Source organism: Hippocampus comes, unplaced genomic scaffold (assembly GCF_001891065.2).
Source record: "Hippocampus comes isolate QL1 unplaced genomic scaffold, H_comes_QL1_v1.1 scaffold113, whole genome shotgun sequence".
Taxonomy (NCBI): Eukaryota; Metazoa; Chordata; class Actinopteri; order Syngnathiformes; family Syngnathidae; genus Hippocampus; species Hippocampus comes.
Genome location: NW_017806160.1, coordinates 84,422 through 104,421, shown reverse-complemented (window position 1 = coordinate 104,421; position 20,000 = coordinate 84,422). Strand labels below are relative to the sequence as shown.

At 43.6% G+C, this 20,000-nt stretch overlaps 1 protein-coding gene across 1 annotated transcript in view; it reads right to left on the bottom strand.

Annotated features, from left to right (window-relative positions):
* c1ql4a (complement component 1, q subcomponent-like 4) overlaps nt 1-347 on the bottom strand; it is a 10,342-nt gene extending 9,995 nt beyond the window's left edge. The window contains exon 1 of the mRNA XM_019895577.1: nt 1-347. This exon is cut by the window's left edge and continues 531 nt beyond it. Coding sequence (XP_019751136.1) covers nt 1-15 — 15 coding nt within the window. The 5' untranslated portion in view covers nt 16-347.
* Nucleotides 348-20,000: the final 19,653 nt, after the last annotated feature.

Here is a 20,000-nt window from a genome sequence, read left to right as displayed (position 1 = left end):
CAGAATGAGTACCATAGCTACACCTACGGCCGCGCCAATCACACGCTTCCTGCGGCTGAGGCGCGAAGCAGCCAGTGTCAAAAAGTCCTCCTCCCCCTTGACTCCAATGGTGCTCGCCAGGGTGAAGCCTCTCAGGGGACCAGTACGGTGGGAAAATGTAGACAAGGATGTGAGCAAGAGGGAGGGAAGTGTATAAGTGGGACAAGTGTACTGAGAGATGAGAGCGGTAATATGGTAGACAGCCAGAGGAACACAAGCAGATGAAAAGCTCCAAGAAAAATGATGACGGTGTCCAGGGGCAATAACAACAAACAAAAAAAAGATCTCCAAGTCTGTGATTAAAAAGATGAAGCTTTACCACTATGGTGTTTGAGATCATAAATATTTGGGCCAAACAACAATTCTACCCAAAACATCATTTAAGGAGCTTTGATTTGGTTTTAATTTTAAATTTCGAACCTCTTCATTTCTTTGCATCAAAGACAAATCATAGTTGGAACTTATCTCAGTGAGTGCTGCCAAATTCCCCTTAATAGGGAGGGCGATCCAATTTTTCTTAGATGTAATGTTGCTCACACAGACAGCTGTCATTCAAGAAGCCCTGATAAAGATTGCCGCTTGGCCATGTTACACGATTGAGTGATTCTTTTCTTCCTCACACCATGGTCTTGTTTGTCCCATTCAATAGAGCTTTGGGACTCTTCCTCCTCTATATTGGCACTGAGGGGAGAAAATGATGCACAATTGAAACTGAACCGTACAAAAACAGAAGGAAAATGATCCATGTACTATAACACACATTTTCAAATCACATTTTGAATAATTCAAACACATGGTAATAATTATTTTTTTAAAAATCATTCATGGCTTGTATTTCAAATTCATCGGAGCAATGCCTTCCTTTGTTTACTTACACATTTGAGATGGGAGGAAAAGAAAAGGCTGCTCACCGTCACTCCTTGGGAATCCCCGCGTGTATTTAAGACAATCAGTCCCCTCTTCAATGCCAAATGTTCCACGCACAAGGATCTCAGGTAGCACCAAATCTTTAGGTGTGTGTGTCAAGGTAGGAGATGGACATTGACACCAGGATGACGTCAGAAGGCAGCACACCACAGAAAAGTGGCACTTTGTTCTTGTTTTAGGTCGGTCCAAAATAGTGGTGCTGCAGATGTCCACCGTAACACTGGACTGCTGCACATTTGCGTTTGGAGACACACCTGTTAGCGCTCTCTCTTTTTCTCTCTCTCTCTCCTCTCTCTCTCTCTCTCTCTCTCTCTCTCTCTCTCTCTCTCTCTCTCTCTCTCTCTTTGCCTCCCTTTCACAGTAAGTCGATCCAAAATATGGCCCAGGGTTGCATTCAGCCTTTTTTTCAATTGGCTCACAGCATATTCTGGAAATAAAATCATACTGTCTCAGAACATTCTTTAACAAAGGATGATTTGGGCTGCACATGTAATGGAGAGGAAAAGCTGATCAATTTTACAAATCTTGCTATTATTATTCAAATATTGGTTCACCAAATGAATTCATTCTGAATTTAATCAGTTCCTGTGCCAGAACCCTTTTTTTTCTGAAATAAATTAAAGCAGACTTTTTTGTACTGTCTTTTATTTTGGGTTGGGGGGGGGGGGCGCCATATTCTTAAAGTCTGATTGAAAAGAGGTCAGTTGTACTCGCCACTCTGTCACATTGACTATTGATAATCTTTCATCTCAGGGACATCTGGGTCTGATTTGAACTCATATCATTTCCATAGTATCCCGTACCACCTGTGTGGCAGGCTCAATCATGTCTTGAAAGTTTAATGGTGACACATTGGGAGCAGTGCGGACAGGTCTACTTACAGTATTGATAACTCCTCCTTCGTCCCTCTGATATATGCTGACCACTGCTGGCAATATGGGGATCATCTAAATGGATCCCTGCAGATATGGCGGTCTGGATGATCACTCCCTTTCCCCGCAAGTTGGGTCAGATGTAGCCGGGAATTGGGCTTAAAGGTTTGGTTTTCCCATTGGGAATTGTTGGTTCACGCAAGCCGGGCACAGCGTCCATCTCAGTTTGGGGCTCAGTCCATGCAGCTGTCTAGACAGCTGCGAATCCCAACCATAGTAGTGAGGGATCAGCAGCGATGCCCTGGGAAATGATCCAACTGGACTTCATCTGGCTAACATTTATTCATTACTACAATGATTTTGTTGTTGTTGTTTTTTCATCTATGTCAGCAACCTATTGTGACAGGCGGAGCGATGAAATGTTTTTCTCTTAGAGGGCATAAGGTACAATAAACTTCGTGCTACTCATAAAGGAGAAGAAGTCATGGCTTCACGCGAGTTTATATTAAATACACTGTAAAGAATTTCGCTGTAAAATAACTAAGATAAAAAATCTTTGCAGCAGGGACACCAGTATTTTACTTTTATTTTACAATGCACCTTCTGTAATTAATTTGAACAGTATAGTACTGTATTTTGCATGACATTTCATGATTATTTTTTTTATTCGTTGAGAATTATACACCGCATCCGCTGTTGTTTATTTTAACAGTATTCCACTGTATTTTGGAGTGCAGTAGATAAGAGTAGATGATAATTGTATTGTGGTATTTTTCCTGGACATGCCAGTTTAGATATTAAATCTGCTATTTAATAATAAGAATGCATCAGATTTACATTCCAATTTTCTGCCACACGCTCAAAGTGTCCCACAGTGGGTATTTATTTACTCACACTTTCACACTCTGGTTGGTCCTGGTTGAGCCCAAAATACTCTCTACTGTAGTTGCTGTGTGGCAGGGGGCAGATCATCATTGCCAACAGAGGCAATATGCTCGCAATTGGATTTTTAGAGCCTCTTAAAATATTACTGAGGTGATTAATATTGAAATATGTGCATGTCTCTCAACCGTCTGTCTCCCTTTCTGCTCCTTCATCCCTGTGACTTCAGTGCTATGATATTCATTGTGTTGACACAATGCCTCGCTGCTATTGCTTTATTATGAGACCGGCTGCTGCACGGGACTCCGTTGTTACCATAAACCATACACAGGGTCACGGGAGGATGAGTAGTGGCCCGCTTGAGTTGTTACCCAGTTTAGTGATTAATTTCACCGATTAAGATATACATAGTAAATCTCTGTCTTTTGTGCAGATGCATCATTTTTGTTCTAGCTACTCTACCCTCCGTGTAAACAAATAAGTGGAGAACCAAGAACTTATTTATGGCCACATGAGTCACATTTTATTTCTCCTCCGCTTCGGCCGCTTAGTCCGCATGCTTTCCGATACTAATTCTTCAAATCCCCCGACCACAGCAACATTAAATAACTCCACGCTTTTAATGCGTAACATTTAGGAATCGCCTTGCACAAAATAAATCCATTGTTTCTTGCAAGCAGGCAGAGTAATGGCCCCCGTTGAGGGGTTTAGTTGTCTGATGCAGGTGCATTTGTCCGTCACGTAATAAGAAGGAGCAACACATATCGATCACCAGCTCTGATGGATGAAGACACAGTATGCCAGGGAGGCCCATCACCACCACAGGGCCGTTACTGCTAAGCTTGGCACCATTCACATGTTCCACAGTTTACGCTGACAGGAATCCTGCCATCAAACTGCTTGTCTTTGCTATGTAGATGGCCCCCTTGGAAATCAATTTAGAACTCATTGGGGGAGGGGGGGGGGCGATGAAGTGGCATTACGGGGTCAGCCTAATGCCACATAATCTGCAGGAAGTGTACACAGGAGGAAACACACCAGTGCTGCTCTTGTCTGGTTAAGCGGCAAATGAACTGAACTCCTGCTGAAGAGATCGAACACCCCAACACATCAACATTCATCTCTCACGTTAAGACCTGATTAGGTTCTCTATACCGGAATACATCTTCATTCACACATTCTCTTAAATTGCTTCTTGTTAAAACAACAGTCCTCTCTGCCTTACGTTACTTACGGTACTCTGCTCACCATGCATACCACTACCTGCGCTCTCCATTCCAGCAGTTTTATCAATCTCTTTGTTCCCAAAGTCTGCAATACTTTTGGGCGATCTTGTTTTCAATTTTCCGTCCCAAACAATAACGGAGCGCTCTGCAGCAAATAAGAATCTCACCTCAGTCATCCGCAATGTCATTGTTTAAAAAGTTGGTCAGGGATGCTGTACATGATTGCCGCACCATGTTTTTAGCCTCTTTTGAAGCTTTTGTTCACCGTGTGCGATGATACAATGTATTTTGTAACTATATCACACTAGACAATTTGTTGCTGTTACCGTGCTGTGCTTGACTTTGTCTGCTGCCAGGTTGGCATGGCAAATGAGAATCTGTTCTCAATAGCCTTACCTGGGGAAATAAAGATGAAATAAAAACAAAAAAATCTCAAGGCAATAGAACATGCTTCTCACTTACTGGAGACACAAGTGAAGATGAAAGCAAGCAGCAAGCGAAGGTCACTGCACTGAAGCCCAGGGAAAGCATTGCCAGGGAGGAAACTCACGATTTCCGTCAGTCATCAGAGACAAAGGATTCATCATGCAAATGATAAAAGTGATGCTCATTCTTATTTCTGAAACTGGATGTATTTCATTCTTTGTTTAAAATGGCTGCGATTCCGAAGTGGTAAATGTCATCTTTTGGTGCAAACCTCGTGAATTAAAGCTGAAAGTCTTGGCTTTAATCCCATCATGACTGTTGTACAATATTCCAAATCCCTTTAGGTTTATAAAGGAAACATTTGAAAAACTCATAGTCATTGTACGACTAATTCTGGGCCTGAGTGGAACCAGTCACTCAGTTTGACATGGCTTCGGCCCCAAATGTGCCCCAGGCAAAGATGTCGGCGCCCACGTTAGGAAAGTAACGGGGCATGTGTCGTGTGTTGCTGCCGTGCATTCTTTTCTCTCTGACTTCACAGTAAGTGTACATTTGCAAGCAGCGCATGCAAAGGTGTGTACATGTGCATCCTGGCGCTGTGCTGTTCCATTAAGCTCTGATTATGGGGCCTGATGCAGAGTGGCATGTTTAGATTGAGTTGCACAGCCACTCTAATTCGCTCTATTAATAACAAGCCTCCATACTGCTTCCCTGAACCACATTTATGAATCACAATTTGTCATCTGTCCAGGGCTCCACCCTCTGCCTCTTTCCTTACATGTTGCCCTCCCTCCCTTGAGCTGTGTTTTTCTCCACCTCCTCCTCCTTCCAACAGAGCCGTTTATCCACTGCATGCAACCTCCAGTCTCATAGCTCACGGGGATGATCCAGTTTACCAAAGCATTTTCTCATTCCTTCCGGTGTGATATCCGAAGTTGGTGCACTTATTGCACACTTGCCGCATGACAGATATAATTCAAATATAGAAACACAGCAACAAGTTGGGTAAAGATTGAGCTGCGAATACACAGTGGAACAGTGTAGTTCAAACAAAATAGTCTGGAATCTATGCACAGTACGCCGCAAAAGTCAGTTAAAAGCGCCATCAAATGTGATGGTCACAAATCCCTGAGCATTCCCAGGCCAACCGAGAGACGGTCTCTTATATGTGTCCTGGGTCTTCCGCTTCTAAGTGGGACGTGGCTGCAGCACCTCAACAGGAAGGCATGCAGACCACATCGGAACCGTATGCCCCAGCCGCCTCATCTGGCTCCTCCTGATGCGCAGGAGCAGCGGCTCTACCCTAAGCCCCTCCCGGTGCACCGAGCTCCTCAGCCTGTCTCGAAGGGAGAACCCAACACTCCATGGAGGAAACTCCTTTCACCGCTTATATCCGCCATCCTGTGCTTTTAGTCACGACCTCTAGCTTGTGACAAGAGGTTGAGGGTGGATTTATGAGTAAATTGAGAGCTTGGCCATTCAGGTCGTCTCCATCCTCACCACGACCGACCAATGCGTCCTCATCATTGGTGCAATCTGCCTGTCGAACTCCAATCCATTCTTCCATCACTTATCAGCCGCAAGAGCGCAGGATACTTTGAACTCCTCCATTTGGGACATGAATTCATTCTCAACTCGAAGAGGGAATACCAGCCTTTTCTAATAGAGGACCGTGGTCGCATATTTGTAGGTGCTGAGTCTCACCTCAAAAACATTGCATTCGGTAGCGAACGGCTCCAGCAAGATTGCAGATTGAGAGAAAGGCACCCGCTGTAGCGACATAATACTGCAGCCACCAAACTGGACAGCCTCAAAGCCTTTGCTGCAGCTAAGAATTCTGTCCAAAAAGGTCATGAACAGAATCGGTGACAAATTGCAGTCTTGGCAAAGTCCAAAACTTATTGGAAATGATTCCGATGTGCACGCAGGGCAGAAACGGCCCATGTCAGAGGGTCTGGTACCCCATACTCCCGGAGCACCCCACACAAGGACTATTCTAGTGGGATACATGACCACTGGCACTCAAAAATTCAGATAAATCCTTGAACGTTTGCTTCATCACCTAGCTGTTTCTTTCATGAAAAATAATAATATACATAAAAACAATATCTTTGCATAGATGCACAAATGGAGTGTCCCTGGTTTAAAGGTGAAGAATGTTAAAGTGGCCCTTGCATGCCTCGATTATTCTGAATGCAGCAGTGGGAGGAAAAAGGTTCAGGCACCTCTGATATATTGTATGCATTTGCTGTTGTTTACATTTTCTTGTGTGCACTACATTCCTTGTGTTTGTGTAGACACGAGTGTGTATGTTTCATTGACTACTGTATTTCGATGTTGTTGGGTTTTCATTGACTGCGTGGCTACATTTTTATTTTTAATTGGGCCTGCTGCTGAGCTAAGGAAGTTACACGTGTTTGTTTTTCTTTGCACTATAATGGCACACTTCCAAATCCAGCCTTAAAATGTACCCTTTTCGAATTAGCTCCCAGTCCTTCCACCTCCAAGTCAGAATTAGGCATGCTACTTTGTGTGTTGTTGGGGAAACGCGATTTTCATGTGCAAATGTCAGTCAGTCCGCTCACAGCAATCACGGGTCCGGCTCCTCCCGAGATGCGGGTCTTGAGACGCAGTTTGAATAATTTAGCAGCTCTGTGCCACCTTGCTTTGGGGTCGCAACCTTCCAAAGTGATGACGGAAAGATGTTGGCTGATTCCCCGTCCTCACTCCCTCTGCTCACTTCCATTACTGCTTATTTGCCGTCCCTGATTCGGAACAGACAAAGAAGAGAGCCACCACTGGGGAGGAAAAATCATTGGTGCTGAATAAATGGTGTCAGAAAGCAGAACACAAGCAAGCAAGGATTTTTTGAGTCATCTGGTCCTAATTCCCTGTTGTGCTCCGCTGTGGCATAAACACACACTGCACAGGTGATCAGACGCAGACAAAAGGCAGCTTCACAGGAGGACAGGTTGAGAAGTGACACGCAGCAGGAACACGTTGGCCTATGTCAGAGTGCTGTCGCCGTTCATGTATAAACGGCATGTGGAATTTGACAAAATTATCCTTAATATGCCCAACAGCTTTCACAGAAAGCAGAGAGTCATGAAGGACACCATAGAAATCAATCTGCTCTTCCATTCAGACCAACAAACATTTTGATCACTCAGATGGAGACCCAGCATGCAGGGGCGGTTATCTGCTGTGCACGCGGCTCCTCTGACAGCAACGAGACGAGAATGAATGGTCGGCCCAGCTCGCCACACCGAGACACGTGTTGTCGTTGCAGTCGGGCTCAAGTCTGCCCTTCTCCTTGAATATACTCTTTGACATGAATAGTAGATGGCGATTTTGGTGAAAAGGATCGTGGCTCGGGCAGATAGATTCTGAGCTCCGTGTACATGCGTGGTGGATGCTGTCATGTTGCATTCATAAATAAACAACAGCGTGCATCAGTCCCCGTCACGAATTGTGGGAATCGATGAATTGAACTGATTCTTATTATTATTATTGTCATGTAATATTGTAGTTTTAAAATCACCATTTTGAAAGGGGGTGAGTGGTCATGAATAATGTGTCACTAATGGTGAGTCACAATGCGTCATGATGACAACTTCACGCGTTCTCCGTTGTAAAGCAAGTAATACTGTGACAACGTCAGTGGCGAAAACTACAGCCAAAAGAGTTAACTGTGTCACCGCTGATGCATTTTGACCTCATGCCATGGGAATGCATGACAAGGGCAGGCAGACCGAAGGGAGGACATGAAAAATCCCTCTGAATTCTACAGCGTGATTCTTGGGTGAGTTATGGTTGCCGGCCGTCGGGACCAGCATGATAAATAGTGCCGAGTGAGAATTACACTTTCTCATTTTCTGGCTGTCTATTGATCTACCTTTCGCTTGCCGGACCAGCCCTTCTCATCCCTCTGCCTCCTTTGTCCTTGCACTGTGCTGAGACTGACCCTTTAGGGGTGTCCGAGGAAGACCACTATCGAAGACAACAACGGTGTATAAATCATGCTTATGCTGTCTCTCGGTTGATTTACCCAGAAGGCTGTACGCATTCCATTCGTTGTCGTTAATGTTGTTGTTCACAAGTCAGCAGAGGTATAGTGGCTTCCTGACTTGGAATAAACGTCCGCGGGGCAGCAAACAGGCCCACATAACCCGATCATGAGACTGCCGCTCTAGCCATGCTGCCCGTGTGCTTTTCTCTGCTAGAGCAAATAGAGTTAAGATGAAAGCTTGCACAAATTGTGAGTCTGAAGTGAAAACAAAGTGCCTTGGAGACACTTTGAATGGAGGGAGGCGGATGGTGAGATGAAGTAAGCTGAAACGCCAGAAGGATCGTTTCGATAAAGAGTTTGTCTGTCAAATCCGTCTGGGTAGGAAAAGATAGCAACAGGTGGCCAAGTGAAAAAGAATCTTCTTAGAATAAAACAATATTCAAAGGTCATTGGATAGATGTTGCAGCAAGCACCAAAGCATGCAGTCTGTTTCTTTTTGTCATGTGGGCCAACGTTTGATTTTACCAGCCGTCAGTTTATTTACCAACCCTGCAGCAGCGACGCGTTCACGTTCATTCATTTGCTTTGAGTTGGACGATGTTTTGTAGCCACCTCTCACTGCTCGGAGGAATTTGCTGCCCGGTTAACCATCTCCTCCTCGTCTTTCCCCGAGGTCGAGCACCATTAATAAGGCAACATTGTTTATCACGGTTAATCAAGAAAAATGTTCCATCTAGGAAGAGTGTTTCAGCATTTTTCTAACTTTTGTGGTCTTGATCTCATCTGCACTTGGACTTGGTGGGCTAGACGACAACCCCGCAAAGGTGGGCTAGACTGTTGTCGGGGTTCGGTTCCTACTCACAGACACTGTAAATGTGAGTGTTTCCTTAATTAAATAATGCAAACCGGTCCAGCTTTTAAAACTAGAGAAGAATGGAGGTGAATACAGAGACCGCTCCAAGAAGGGACTCTGCATTTTCTTCGGGCATTCCGCCATGCCCTCAGCTTCTATGTGGCTAAGCGGATGAAAATGAATGAATGGGTGAGTTTCACAAACCTTGTGCCATGTTCTGCTTTTTATCCAGACCAAGTGTGTACACAGGCTTAGTAAGAATGAAAGTGTGGAGGAGAGCGTCCTTTGGAATTCGCCTCGTGTCAAGCGTCAAGAAGAAACAAAGAAGTTTGCCCCAAAGTTTTGTTTTTTTTCTGCACTTTATATTTTGGGTCATGTCTTTCCTTTAGAGCTTTGTTTTATGGTGCAAAGAATTCCCTCAATTCCTCCTGATATTCCCCCACTGTATCATGTTTCTGACTGACTGATAAGACATCAGAAATGGACTTCTTTGTGTAAATGCAGTCTGAATAATTCATATAGGACTGACAGTCGGGGGTTGGGGGGTGGAAGGGCGGGGGAGATAGAGAGAAGAGAGGAGAGGGGTGGATCGCATTTTAGAAATCAGCCCGTTAGGCCTCTGATCATGAATAATTGATCTGAACTGATTAAAATTTGCCATGATTACCTGACCTCCTCGACAGCTCAAGTGCCACACCTGTGTTTACTCTCTCTTTTCTCCTCAAACGCCCAATCATATTTTCCACAAACAACATTTGATTGTGTTGTGTGGTAGAATTGAAGGCTGGGTTTACACTACGCAAGTGACGGTACCAACACAAGATGTGAATGGGACGCAGTCTCTGTCAATGTGACTCCAATATGTAAACAGACAGATGGCATCGACCCGGCATATCGTTCAAATAGGACACTCTCCAAACAACAAAAATAAACATGTTGAAGAACACAATTATACAATAAGCGCTGGTTAGCACGTCCGCCTTACAGCGCAGAGGCGCAGGGTTCGACCCTGTGTGGGGTTTGCATGTTCTCCCTGTGCCTGCGTGGGTTTTCTGCAGGTGCTCTGGTTTTCTCCCACATTCCAAAAACATGCATGGCAGGTTGATTGGGCGTGCAAATGGTTGTTCGCCTACGTGTGCCCTGCAATTGGCTGGCAACCAATTCAGGGTGTCCTCCGCCTAATGCCCGAAGACAGCTGGGATAGGCTCCAGCAGGCCCCCCCGACCCTTGTGAGGATAAAGCGGATTAGAAAATGGATGGATGGATGAACCATTTAGGGAGACTAGACTGTTTTATGATGTGAGTTATGCTGAGCCTTCCTTCATTCAGGATACTGGGGACAAGAGTCAGTTTGACTAAAACACTGGTGTCCAAACTAAGGCCCGGGGGGCAATTTACGACCTGCTGTCCATGTTTTAGAGGCCCGCCGCATATAACAGCTAAAAATTACAGAAGTGTAGCTGTTGAAAAAGTGGTGGGACACAAGTAATGGAGGCTACCACAACTACTACTGTGAAACTTTTCTAGATATGCAAAAAGACAAATACATTGACAGCATACAATGGATTGTTATTGTTTTGTTTGTTTTGGTTGGGAATTCTACTGTGTGTGTGTGTGTGTGTGTGTGTGTGTGTGTGTGTGTGTGTGTGTGTGTGTGTGTGTGTGTATAAGTGATTTTTTTCATGAAATTGGAATTGTTTTTTTCGACCTCAAAGACACTTCAGCTCTACACTTGTCTCACTATGTGATTGATTGAACAGAAAAAGTCACTAGTGTCCACTTTTATTGAATCTCAAATACAACAAATACTGTACAATCCCAAATGTGATAAATAGACCGTGACTTGAAGGTATTGCTATGATGCTTCAAGTTGATTTTACTTTCCCCTTTTTGTCCCAGGTAGTGGAACCGCTTAACAATTAGCCATAGAATGCTCTTCCTACTGCAACAGGCTGTAACAGTCGTAGACTTCGTGTGCTACCAGCAGAACTGTCTTGATGGGCTTATCTCTCTGCTCTCTCTGTCTGCGCATCTGCACATCAGATAATGCTCAGACACTGAAATACCCCCATTCAGGACTGGGATCGCTTTTCTCACTCTTAACCTTCAAAGCCCGGCAAGGATTGCGTCTTTGATCTGTGCTCGGAAGCCGAGGAGCAAAACGTCTGACAGAGACGAGACGAGCGGATGCACAGAACGGCAGAGGGAAGAGTGACAGCTCACGACATGAACTACAAGCTGTGACCTTTCCAGCAAGCACGCAGGCATGACGAGGCGGGCTCAAGGTGACAGCAGCACCGGCTACTTGGGAAGAAGACAACAGGGCTTTGTTTGTTTGTGATTTAGTGGTCATGGCGGAGTAATAGCGATGGAGATTGCAAAGACACACGGTTGATTAATAACACTGGCATTTTTTTTTCCAGAGGACAATTCATGATTGTAAATTGATGACGGGAAGTAATGGAATGCACATATGTATTTGTTGTAGTTTTTAATTCATATTTTTTGGGGGTAGCAGTCCATGACTTGAGTATAGTGAATCCTTGAGATGCAAGTTCCCTGACGAAGCACGTAATTCAAGACACTCATATCTCAAACCATCTTTCTCCATCGAAATGGATGGAAATGTCATTAAGCCATTCTGGCCTGACCCCAAAAATAAATATTTGTTATGAGTTTGTTGATTAAAAAAAATTCTCCATAGTAATGTTGTACTTTATTTTAAATAATACAGTCATGAGACAAAAAATGTCAAGCATTAAGTCGTTTTTGCCCCATTTTTGCTTCAATTCAAAAGACATTGTTCTGCTTCTACTGATCTGCAGACTTTGGCCACCTGGGGGCAGTATACATAGACATTGGGCTGTGGATGTAACGGGCCACAGCTCCTCAGTCAGCTGCAGTAATATTTGACTTTCTTCACGCACTGAATATGAAGTAGGCTACTTTGGGTTGCACATGATTAAAATGTGGTCAACTGATGTGATTTTGTACTCTGATTAGAGAAGAATGGAAAAATACACAATCAGTTGTGTGATTAAGTACATGATGTGAAATTCTGTGATTTTTGTTTAGCTTGTTAAATTAAATTGAAATTCCAACTGACATGAGTTGAGTTGAGTTCCTTGCCACCATACAGCACTTGAATCTCAGTATATTATTGATCGTGATACGAAGTGATAAAACACTATGTACAGTCCTGTATACGTATGAAAAGGTTGGTGCACATGATATGTACGGTATATGCAAAAGACATACTGGACATTAAAACGTCCATCCATCCATTCATTTTGTAATCTGCTTATCCTCACAAAGGTCATGGGCATGCGAGACTCTATTGCAGCTGTCTTCGGGCAGTTGGCGGGGGACACCCTGAACACCCTGAACCGGTTGCCAACTAATCACAGGGCACACATAGACAAACAACCGTTCACTCTCACACTCACACCTAGGGACAATTTCGAGTCTTCCATTAACCTGCCATGCATGTTTGTGGAATGTGGGAGGGAACCGGACTGCCCAGAGGAAACCCAGGCAGGCACAGGGAGAACATTCAAACTCCCCACAGGAAGGCCGTAGGCGGAATCAAACCCTGCACCTCTGCACTGTGAGGACAATGTGCTAACCAGGTGACTCCCATGCTGACCATTGAAACTTTATATAATTATACAATAGACATCATGAGTGGCATGTTCTATTTTTGATATTCCTGCCCAAACACAACACAATGAAACAACAAGACCATTGCATGAACATTTTTGCACCGGTCTTACATCACGGCATATTCTTTTGTGATGATTAGACATGGGACATCGCTCGCATTGAGCTGCTGGTTATGGGAGATTGGAGGAATGGCGTGTCCATTTCTGTTCCTGGGGTTGAGCGCTTTGAGCATCCTGTCAGCTCAGCACAGCCCTGAGAAGAAAGGGGGGAGCATCGCTGCTAACATCACCCATGCACGACTGCTCAGGGCCTCACCAGTAGACCACATGACTAACCCCACCAGCAGCAGCAGCAGCAGCAGCTTCCGCAGAGCCTTCGCAAGAGATGAGAGGAATACTAAAAGATCGGACATAGATTTTCTGCTATGAGGTGGAGGTTGGCTGAGGGTGCTGGGGTTGACTGCCCATAGGGCGTGCTTCCCCCCCCCACCCCCCCCCCCCCCCCCGTCTTCCTGACTAGAGGGACCCTCTGTTTGTCAGCCAGCCAGTGGACCATTACCCTCCCACAGCACCGCTTCCCGCTCTTTTTCCTGTCTTCTCCATTTCACTCTACTCGACTCTGTTACGCAGCTTCTTACTAGAAGAGCCAACAGAGTTAATATTGAACAGAGATTGTCAGGTAATAAATCAGGTGTGGAATACGAGGAGCTACAATGCTAAAATGCTAAAAATGTACCCTCAGTGTCAGTTTTGTGAGCTTGATTGACTACTAAGCAATAATAAATTACCTTTACTAAACACACACCCACACACAGACACACACACACACACACACACACACACACACACACAAACACACGTGAGCAAAGGTGTCAAACTCACGGCCCCTTGGCCAGATCCAGCCTGCCTCTGTCATGATCTTGTTCTTGCGTTTCTCCAGCAGGTGGCAGAGGAGGGCCATCCCTCCACCTTGCACACCTGCTGCTAATAAGCTGACTATTTAAGGACTCCCATCTTATCATGTCTCTGTCAGATAATTCCCCTTGCTCACGACTGTCACCAAGTGTTGAATTCATCTCGATGGTCCATGTTCTTGCTCTTCGTTTTTTACCTGCCAAGTTTTCTGCACTTACCTTTAGAAGTAGTTTTTCGTTGTAGTTATCGTCACGTTTTTTTGTATTATACGCATGGGTTTCTTCATGTCTATTTATTGACAAGCAATTTCCATTCATGGTTTTATCCTTGCCATTATTGCAAGCGTGTTTGGTTGTCTTGTTTTCCTGATGTTGCACCAGCGTTTTTTTTTCACCAGTTTTCTCTTGGGGTGTTCACTGCATCACAAAATGGGAAAAAAAATATCAGAGGGGGCGGTGTAACACTGCGTTGTCAATCGTTTTGGTTGTTCATGTGTGTTGTCATCAGGGAGTAAAATGTTTGGAAACATGCCAGACTGATGGCTTCCATTCGAAAGTTCATTACCTCCCCATGCTCTTGTGGTGGGATGACGCACAAATCTGAAATACTGCACAAATTGTCATTCTTGTCAATTGCTAAAATGTAAAAGCCAATTTGCTAAACCAGTCTGTGGTACTGAATCCTCTTTTCCCCCAGTGAAGCACACATTTTGCCCTGTGATGCACTTGTGAAGCATAACTAACCGTAGGAGACAGAAAGCACAATGAAAGTCCATACACACATGGGCAAAATTGTTGTTACCCCGCCGTTAATTAAAGAAACGCCCACAGTGGGCACAGGGATAACTTCAATCTGACAAAAACTACATGAAAATTTAATGAAAATTAACCAGTGGACATCAGATATTATTTTTAAATTGTGATTCAGTAGAATTATTTTGAAAACAAACTCATGAAACAAGCCTGGACAAAATGGTGGTACCACTTGAAGGGAATGAAAATAATTGTCTGTCCTCTAATTAACACAACAGGTATCTCCAAACTTGTAATTAGCCGGCCCATTTTAGGGCTTACAAGGAGTCAATTTACTGTTTGGTAACATGGCGTGTACAACCCTCAACATGGGCCAAAAGAGATGAAGGAGCGAGTTGTCTCAGGAGATTAGAAAGAAAATTGCAGTCGACCATGTGAAAGTTAAAGGCTATAAGACTATCTCCACGCAGCTTGGTTTTGTGTAATTCACATTTTCACGTCAAGCCCGTGTGTGTGTGTGTGTGTGTGTGTGTGTGTGTGCGTGTGCGTGTGCGTGTGCGTGTGCGTGTGTGTGTGTGTGTGTGTGTGTGTGTGGAGAGGGGCTTCGGGGTGGGGGCGGGGCGTCGTTTGATAACTGAAAACTTTTTGTCAAGCCTTTTGTGATCAAGGCCATTGACGAGAAATTTTGGCCTGTTGTACTGACGCTTCTTCATCCCCGACGGTGACACCTCATAGTTCGACTAAATGTAAGTTATTTTGACTCTACGATCAAGATCCTCTATTGATCAAATTCTACCTTATTTGACCTCCTTTTGTGTTACTTCTTGTGCCTTGCTGCCTCCTTGGCTGCTCCAACTCCACGTGTGCTTAGATCACAGCAAGCGCTTTTGGGCACTATTGATTTCTGCCATTTTGAGATGACAACTTTGGTCCCAGTTGGCCGTGTTTGTGTCTGACTGTTGCTTTTGGCCACAGGGAGCGAGAGAACATTTAGAAAGAGACACGGAAGGCGATGGCTATCTGTAACACACATGCATTTGTCTCCATGCGCTCTCTTTCCGGATGGTGCCATTGTTTGGGTTTGTGAAAGCACCATGAGGCATCCAGCCCATTTTGGTGCACTGCTGAGCTGCCATAGTAGATTGCGATGAATACGGCAAAGAAGGAGGTGAGTCAAGGTGAGGAAGTGTCTACTGACACAAACGATTACGCCTGCAAATGTGGCCTGAAGCTGGGAGAGCTGGATCAAAAACGGCCCCGACATGGGAATCAGCAGGTAGAATAGAAGGTGGTGGCAGCCCAATGCCATACCAAACCAAAAAATTGGGTGTGAAGAATTAGACTTGACATTTTCTTTCTTGTGTCCTTGTTTTGGTCGACAAATGCGGGAGCCTGTTTTACTTTGCTTGTATGTGCTTATTCTTTAAGGCAGCTGACACAAAAACAAGTGTCACACAACATTACTACGTACGTCTGTTTGTGCATCAACTTTCTCTTGTACGCAGATTGAACTTTGGCAGAGCCCAATTCACATCCTTTGAAAACCCTGTAAAATGATTTCGGAAATTTTTTAAAAGTACATTATATATATCTTCATACAAGATCATTGCTGCATAATCGCAGTGTGCAGTTAGCTAGTTAGCAATGCCTACACCCTCAAAAGGCATCTTCCCTTCGTATATTTTGTTGTCTTGACCAATTTAGCTGTGAGTACACGTCACAGAGTCCGATGTGTGAACAGGAGCTTTGTGTTGGCACAGCCTCCTCAGAGTGTCTCGTCGGAGCTTGCAAAAACCCTGCAACGACTCAGTGGGATAGATGCCAGCCGTCAAAGGTTTCAAGCTGATACATTTCCACGGCTAAATAATCGTGTGTGTGGGATCATAAGAAAAATGCCAGATGAAAGAGCATCCATTTTTCCAGGACGTGGCAGTGGAATTTGATTGACAGTTAAGCGGGGTATGTTTTCAGCGCATTCAGCGGACATCCACACATAATTTGAGAACTGAGACTAGAGCTTGATTTTTCACAATTTGAAGCCTCATTTTCTATACTTGACATTTTTTTAAACATTCAGATTTAGCATTCTTGTTGATAACATGATCTTATCTGTGGTGTGTCAAAATTACAAGACCTTTTCATTTTCACTTTTCGTGGACTTTAAGGATTCTGTACATTGTTTCATATACTGTATGACGTAGTTCTCGTGTCAATTAGGGCCCATTGTGAAGTCTGCCAAGTCTTGTGAAACCGCACGGCAGATGTTTCAACAGCAGAGCACATGTAACATCATCTTATAACAAAAAAACAAACGCCCATCCTTGCCTACAGCAGTTGATCCAACTGTTTTTCAGTGCATGTCACTTTTCATTGTTTTCAGCTGTCTTCCTCTCTGACCCATGAAGTCCACTCTTGAAAGATGCATGTGGACTCCTGTCAGTCAGCTCCTTCATTTTCTGATCAACACGCCATGATTCCATGCACTGGTAAAATTGTGCTAGGCAAAATGACACTGCATATATCTGTCATTCCGTTTCAACCGATCTCCCTGTAATTTCAGCTAGTCACAGTTGCAAATCAGATGTCCCGAATGAAAATTTCAGTGGTTGGAAATGTAATTATGACTGGTCATCATTCTCGTAAGGGTTAATCCTAACCCCAAGTTTACAGATAGTGAAACTTTGCTTTTCAATGTTAAGTCTGCTTGCCATTGATTCAGGCAGTGGCGGACCCTGAGGGCCAGCAAGGCCTTCTCTGCTGGCCTAAACATTCTCAGAAGAGTAAATTTACTTTTCTGAGAAAAACATAAATTTGTTATTTTATTTTCATAAATATGTTAACAAAATTATTCTCTGTATTCTTTACGTCATATTATTTCCACTTAGTTGAGTGGCTTTCGATGTTATTTTAAATAACATTGAAAGCCACTCGAAAAATAACTTATTTATTATGGTAGAGTTTTTAACCAATCATATTTCATCTAGCTTGTGTTGACAGGATAATTAAACTTGCTTGGGACCTTCAGATTAAACAGAGCAGACCCCTGTGCGCTGTAAATGAACGGGCACCGTCAGGTTTCAATAGCCAATCAGATCACGAGTCTCAGACTCGTGATTGTTACAGGATACAGAATCTGTATCCTGTATCCTGACTTGTTCTCGTCTGCCTACTAGGGCTAGCTAGAGGGCCTTACATCGAGACTGGCCGTGCGCGTTCGGTGATTGGATTAGCGCCTTTTCTGTTTCCTGAGAATTGTATCCTGACTTGTTCAATAAAGATTTAAAAAAAAAAAAAAAAGATTGGATTCGCTCTGCTAGAGTTGTCACTCACATTTTAACTCAAAATGGCCGAAGGAGAAGACGTTGATCTGGCTGCAGAACCACTTTCCACACAATTTGCAAGACGAGCCTTCCACGAAAAGCTGGATGTTGTGCAAAGAGGTCGCCCAACTCCTGCGCTAGTTAGCCTGTCCCAGCAAGGAAAAGGGTTTGTCCGTCATTTTCAGACGAGCAATTATGAACGGTACCCGTGTCTCACAGCCTTTGAGAAACGCTGGAAATTGTACTGCTGGGAATGCCTCTTGCTTGCAACTGACCGGTGCGTTTAAAAACGTTTGGGGACACTCGCGTAGATCTGCAGCTCGGTAAACAGGCACGCCGGGAGACGGAGCTCCACAACAAAAAAGTAAAAAAAAAAAAAAAATCGGGAAATTAAAATTATACCAGAAACACGACCGGACAAAAACGGCTTTCAGTATTAGCTTCCATGTCCATGCTAATGGACCTGAAAACTGTACAACAGAGTAACTGAAGTGTTCCTGAGATAAGAAAGGAGGATCGACTTTATTTTCAAATAAGCAGACGCTGTGAGAACTACATTGGTCAGTCAATGAATTTTATTTTACATTTCTTCTTGTCATTTTATTTCGTTAGTATTAAATTCATGGTAACGAAATAAAATGACAAAGATACAAACACGTATCAAATAAATCTGCTCACCTGCAATTTATAATGGCGCATTGTAGTCACCTTCATGCACGAAAGTTCGTTCAATCTCAGCTGTTAATCAGTTATTAGTTCGTCAGTTATGTCAGTTATTTGCTGTTGTATCGTCGATTTTCAAAATGCAAATGATCTGTTTACTTTATTTTCAAAGAACAGTTTGTTTGGTTGGTGTTTTATATGAAACTGCGACATTGCGCAATTTATTGGACAGACTTGTTTAAGATCACACAGCGTAATTTGGGTGGCATTTTATTTCGTATTTTTAAATCATCTTTTTATTTTTGACGATCTGTAAATGTAGTTTCCTGCTCTTAATTGTGAATGCATACTTGATGGTTTTAAATGCTCCTGAAATTAAGTGCTGCTTGACGAGCCTATACAGTATTGTGTTCATAATATGTGACGTCACTGAAGGCCTAAGGTTGAAATGCACGGCCCGCCACTGGATTCAGGCCTCTGTTTTTGTTGACATATCTGGTGTCGCTGCTGCCCAATGTGGACACATGTGGTTGTGGAGCGTGTTTTTTAGTAAATGTAAAGGCAGTGAAATAGGGCTGAAATAAATCCTCCAGTAATTTGGGTAACTAGAGCCAAAAAAATGCTCAAGGCATTTTTTTTTCCCTGCCTCGGGTACCCGCTTATTTATCTGTACACTGCCAAGAAGAAGTCAAGCTAACCTCAACAAACAATTGTTTGTTTTTGGCAGAGGTGTCCAATTTTGGGCTTCGAGGGCCAATGTCCTGCCTGTTTTCCATCTCTCCCTACTGAACCACCTGATTCAAAGGGTCTGCTCATCAGCAAGCTCTGAAGAAGTATGTTGCTATGCATGAATGTAATACGCCGCCAATGCAGTAAGGATTAGGTCTACTTCAAAATAAACTTTATAAGGACATTAATGCCTCCATATGCATTTATTTTGAAGTTGTTCCAGGCAGCGTTTCGCTAAGGGCGCTAAAAAAATTACTTAATTATGCTGTATTGTACAGCGCCTGTAGCCAGCATTGAGCGGCGGCTCCAGTGCTAGCTAGAGCTCTCGGGTGTTAGCACTAGCAAGCGCTACCAGCACTCAAGCACTCCACATAGGCTGGCGAAAGCCATCGGATTACTTTTCAAAGGCAGTTTATTAGACATAATATACTCTGCACACTTTGATGCTGCCAGTCTGACACAGTTTTGTCCAAGTGATTACTAACACATCAGGTTTATGCAAGTGTGATTTAAAATTGCTCAACCAAAATATATGCCCATGGGAAGAGATTTATTTAAAATCTGACGAATGTTTCTTATCTCGAAAAGAAAATAGTGAATACCTAAAAATGACAACCATTTGGAAATCTGTTAAGAGAAATTTTTTTGGTCTTCAGTGCTTAAAAACAAGAAGTGTGTGTGTGTGTGTGTGTGTGTGTGTGTGTGTGTGTGTGTGTGTGTGTGTG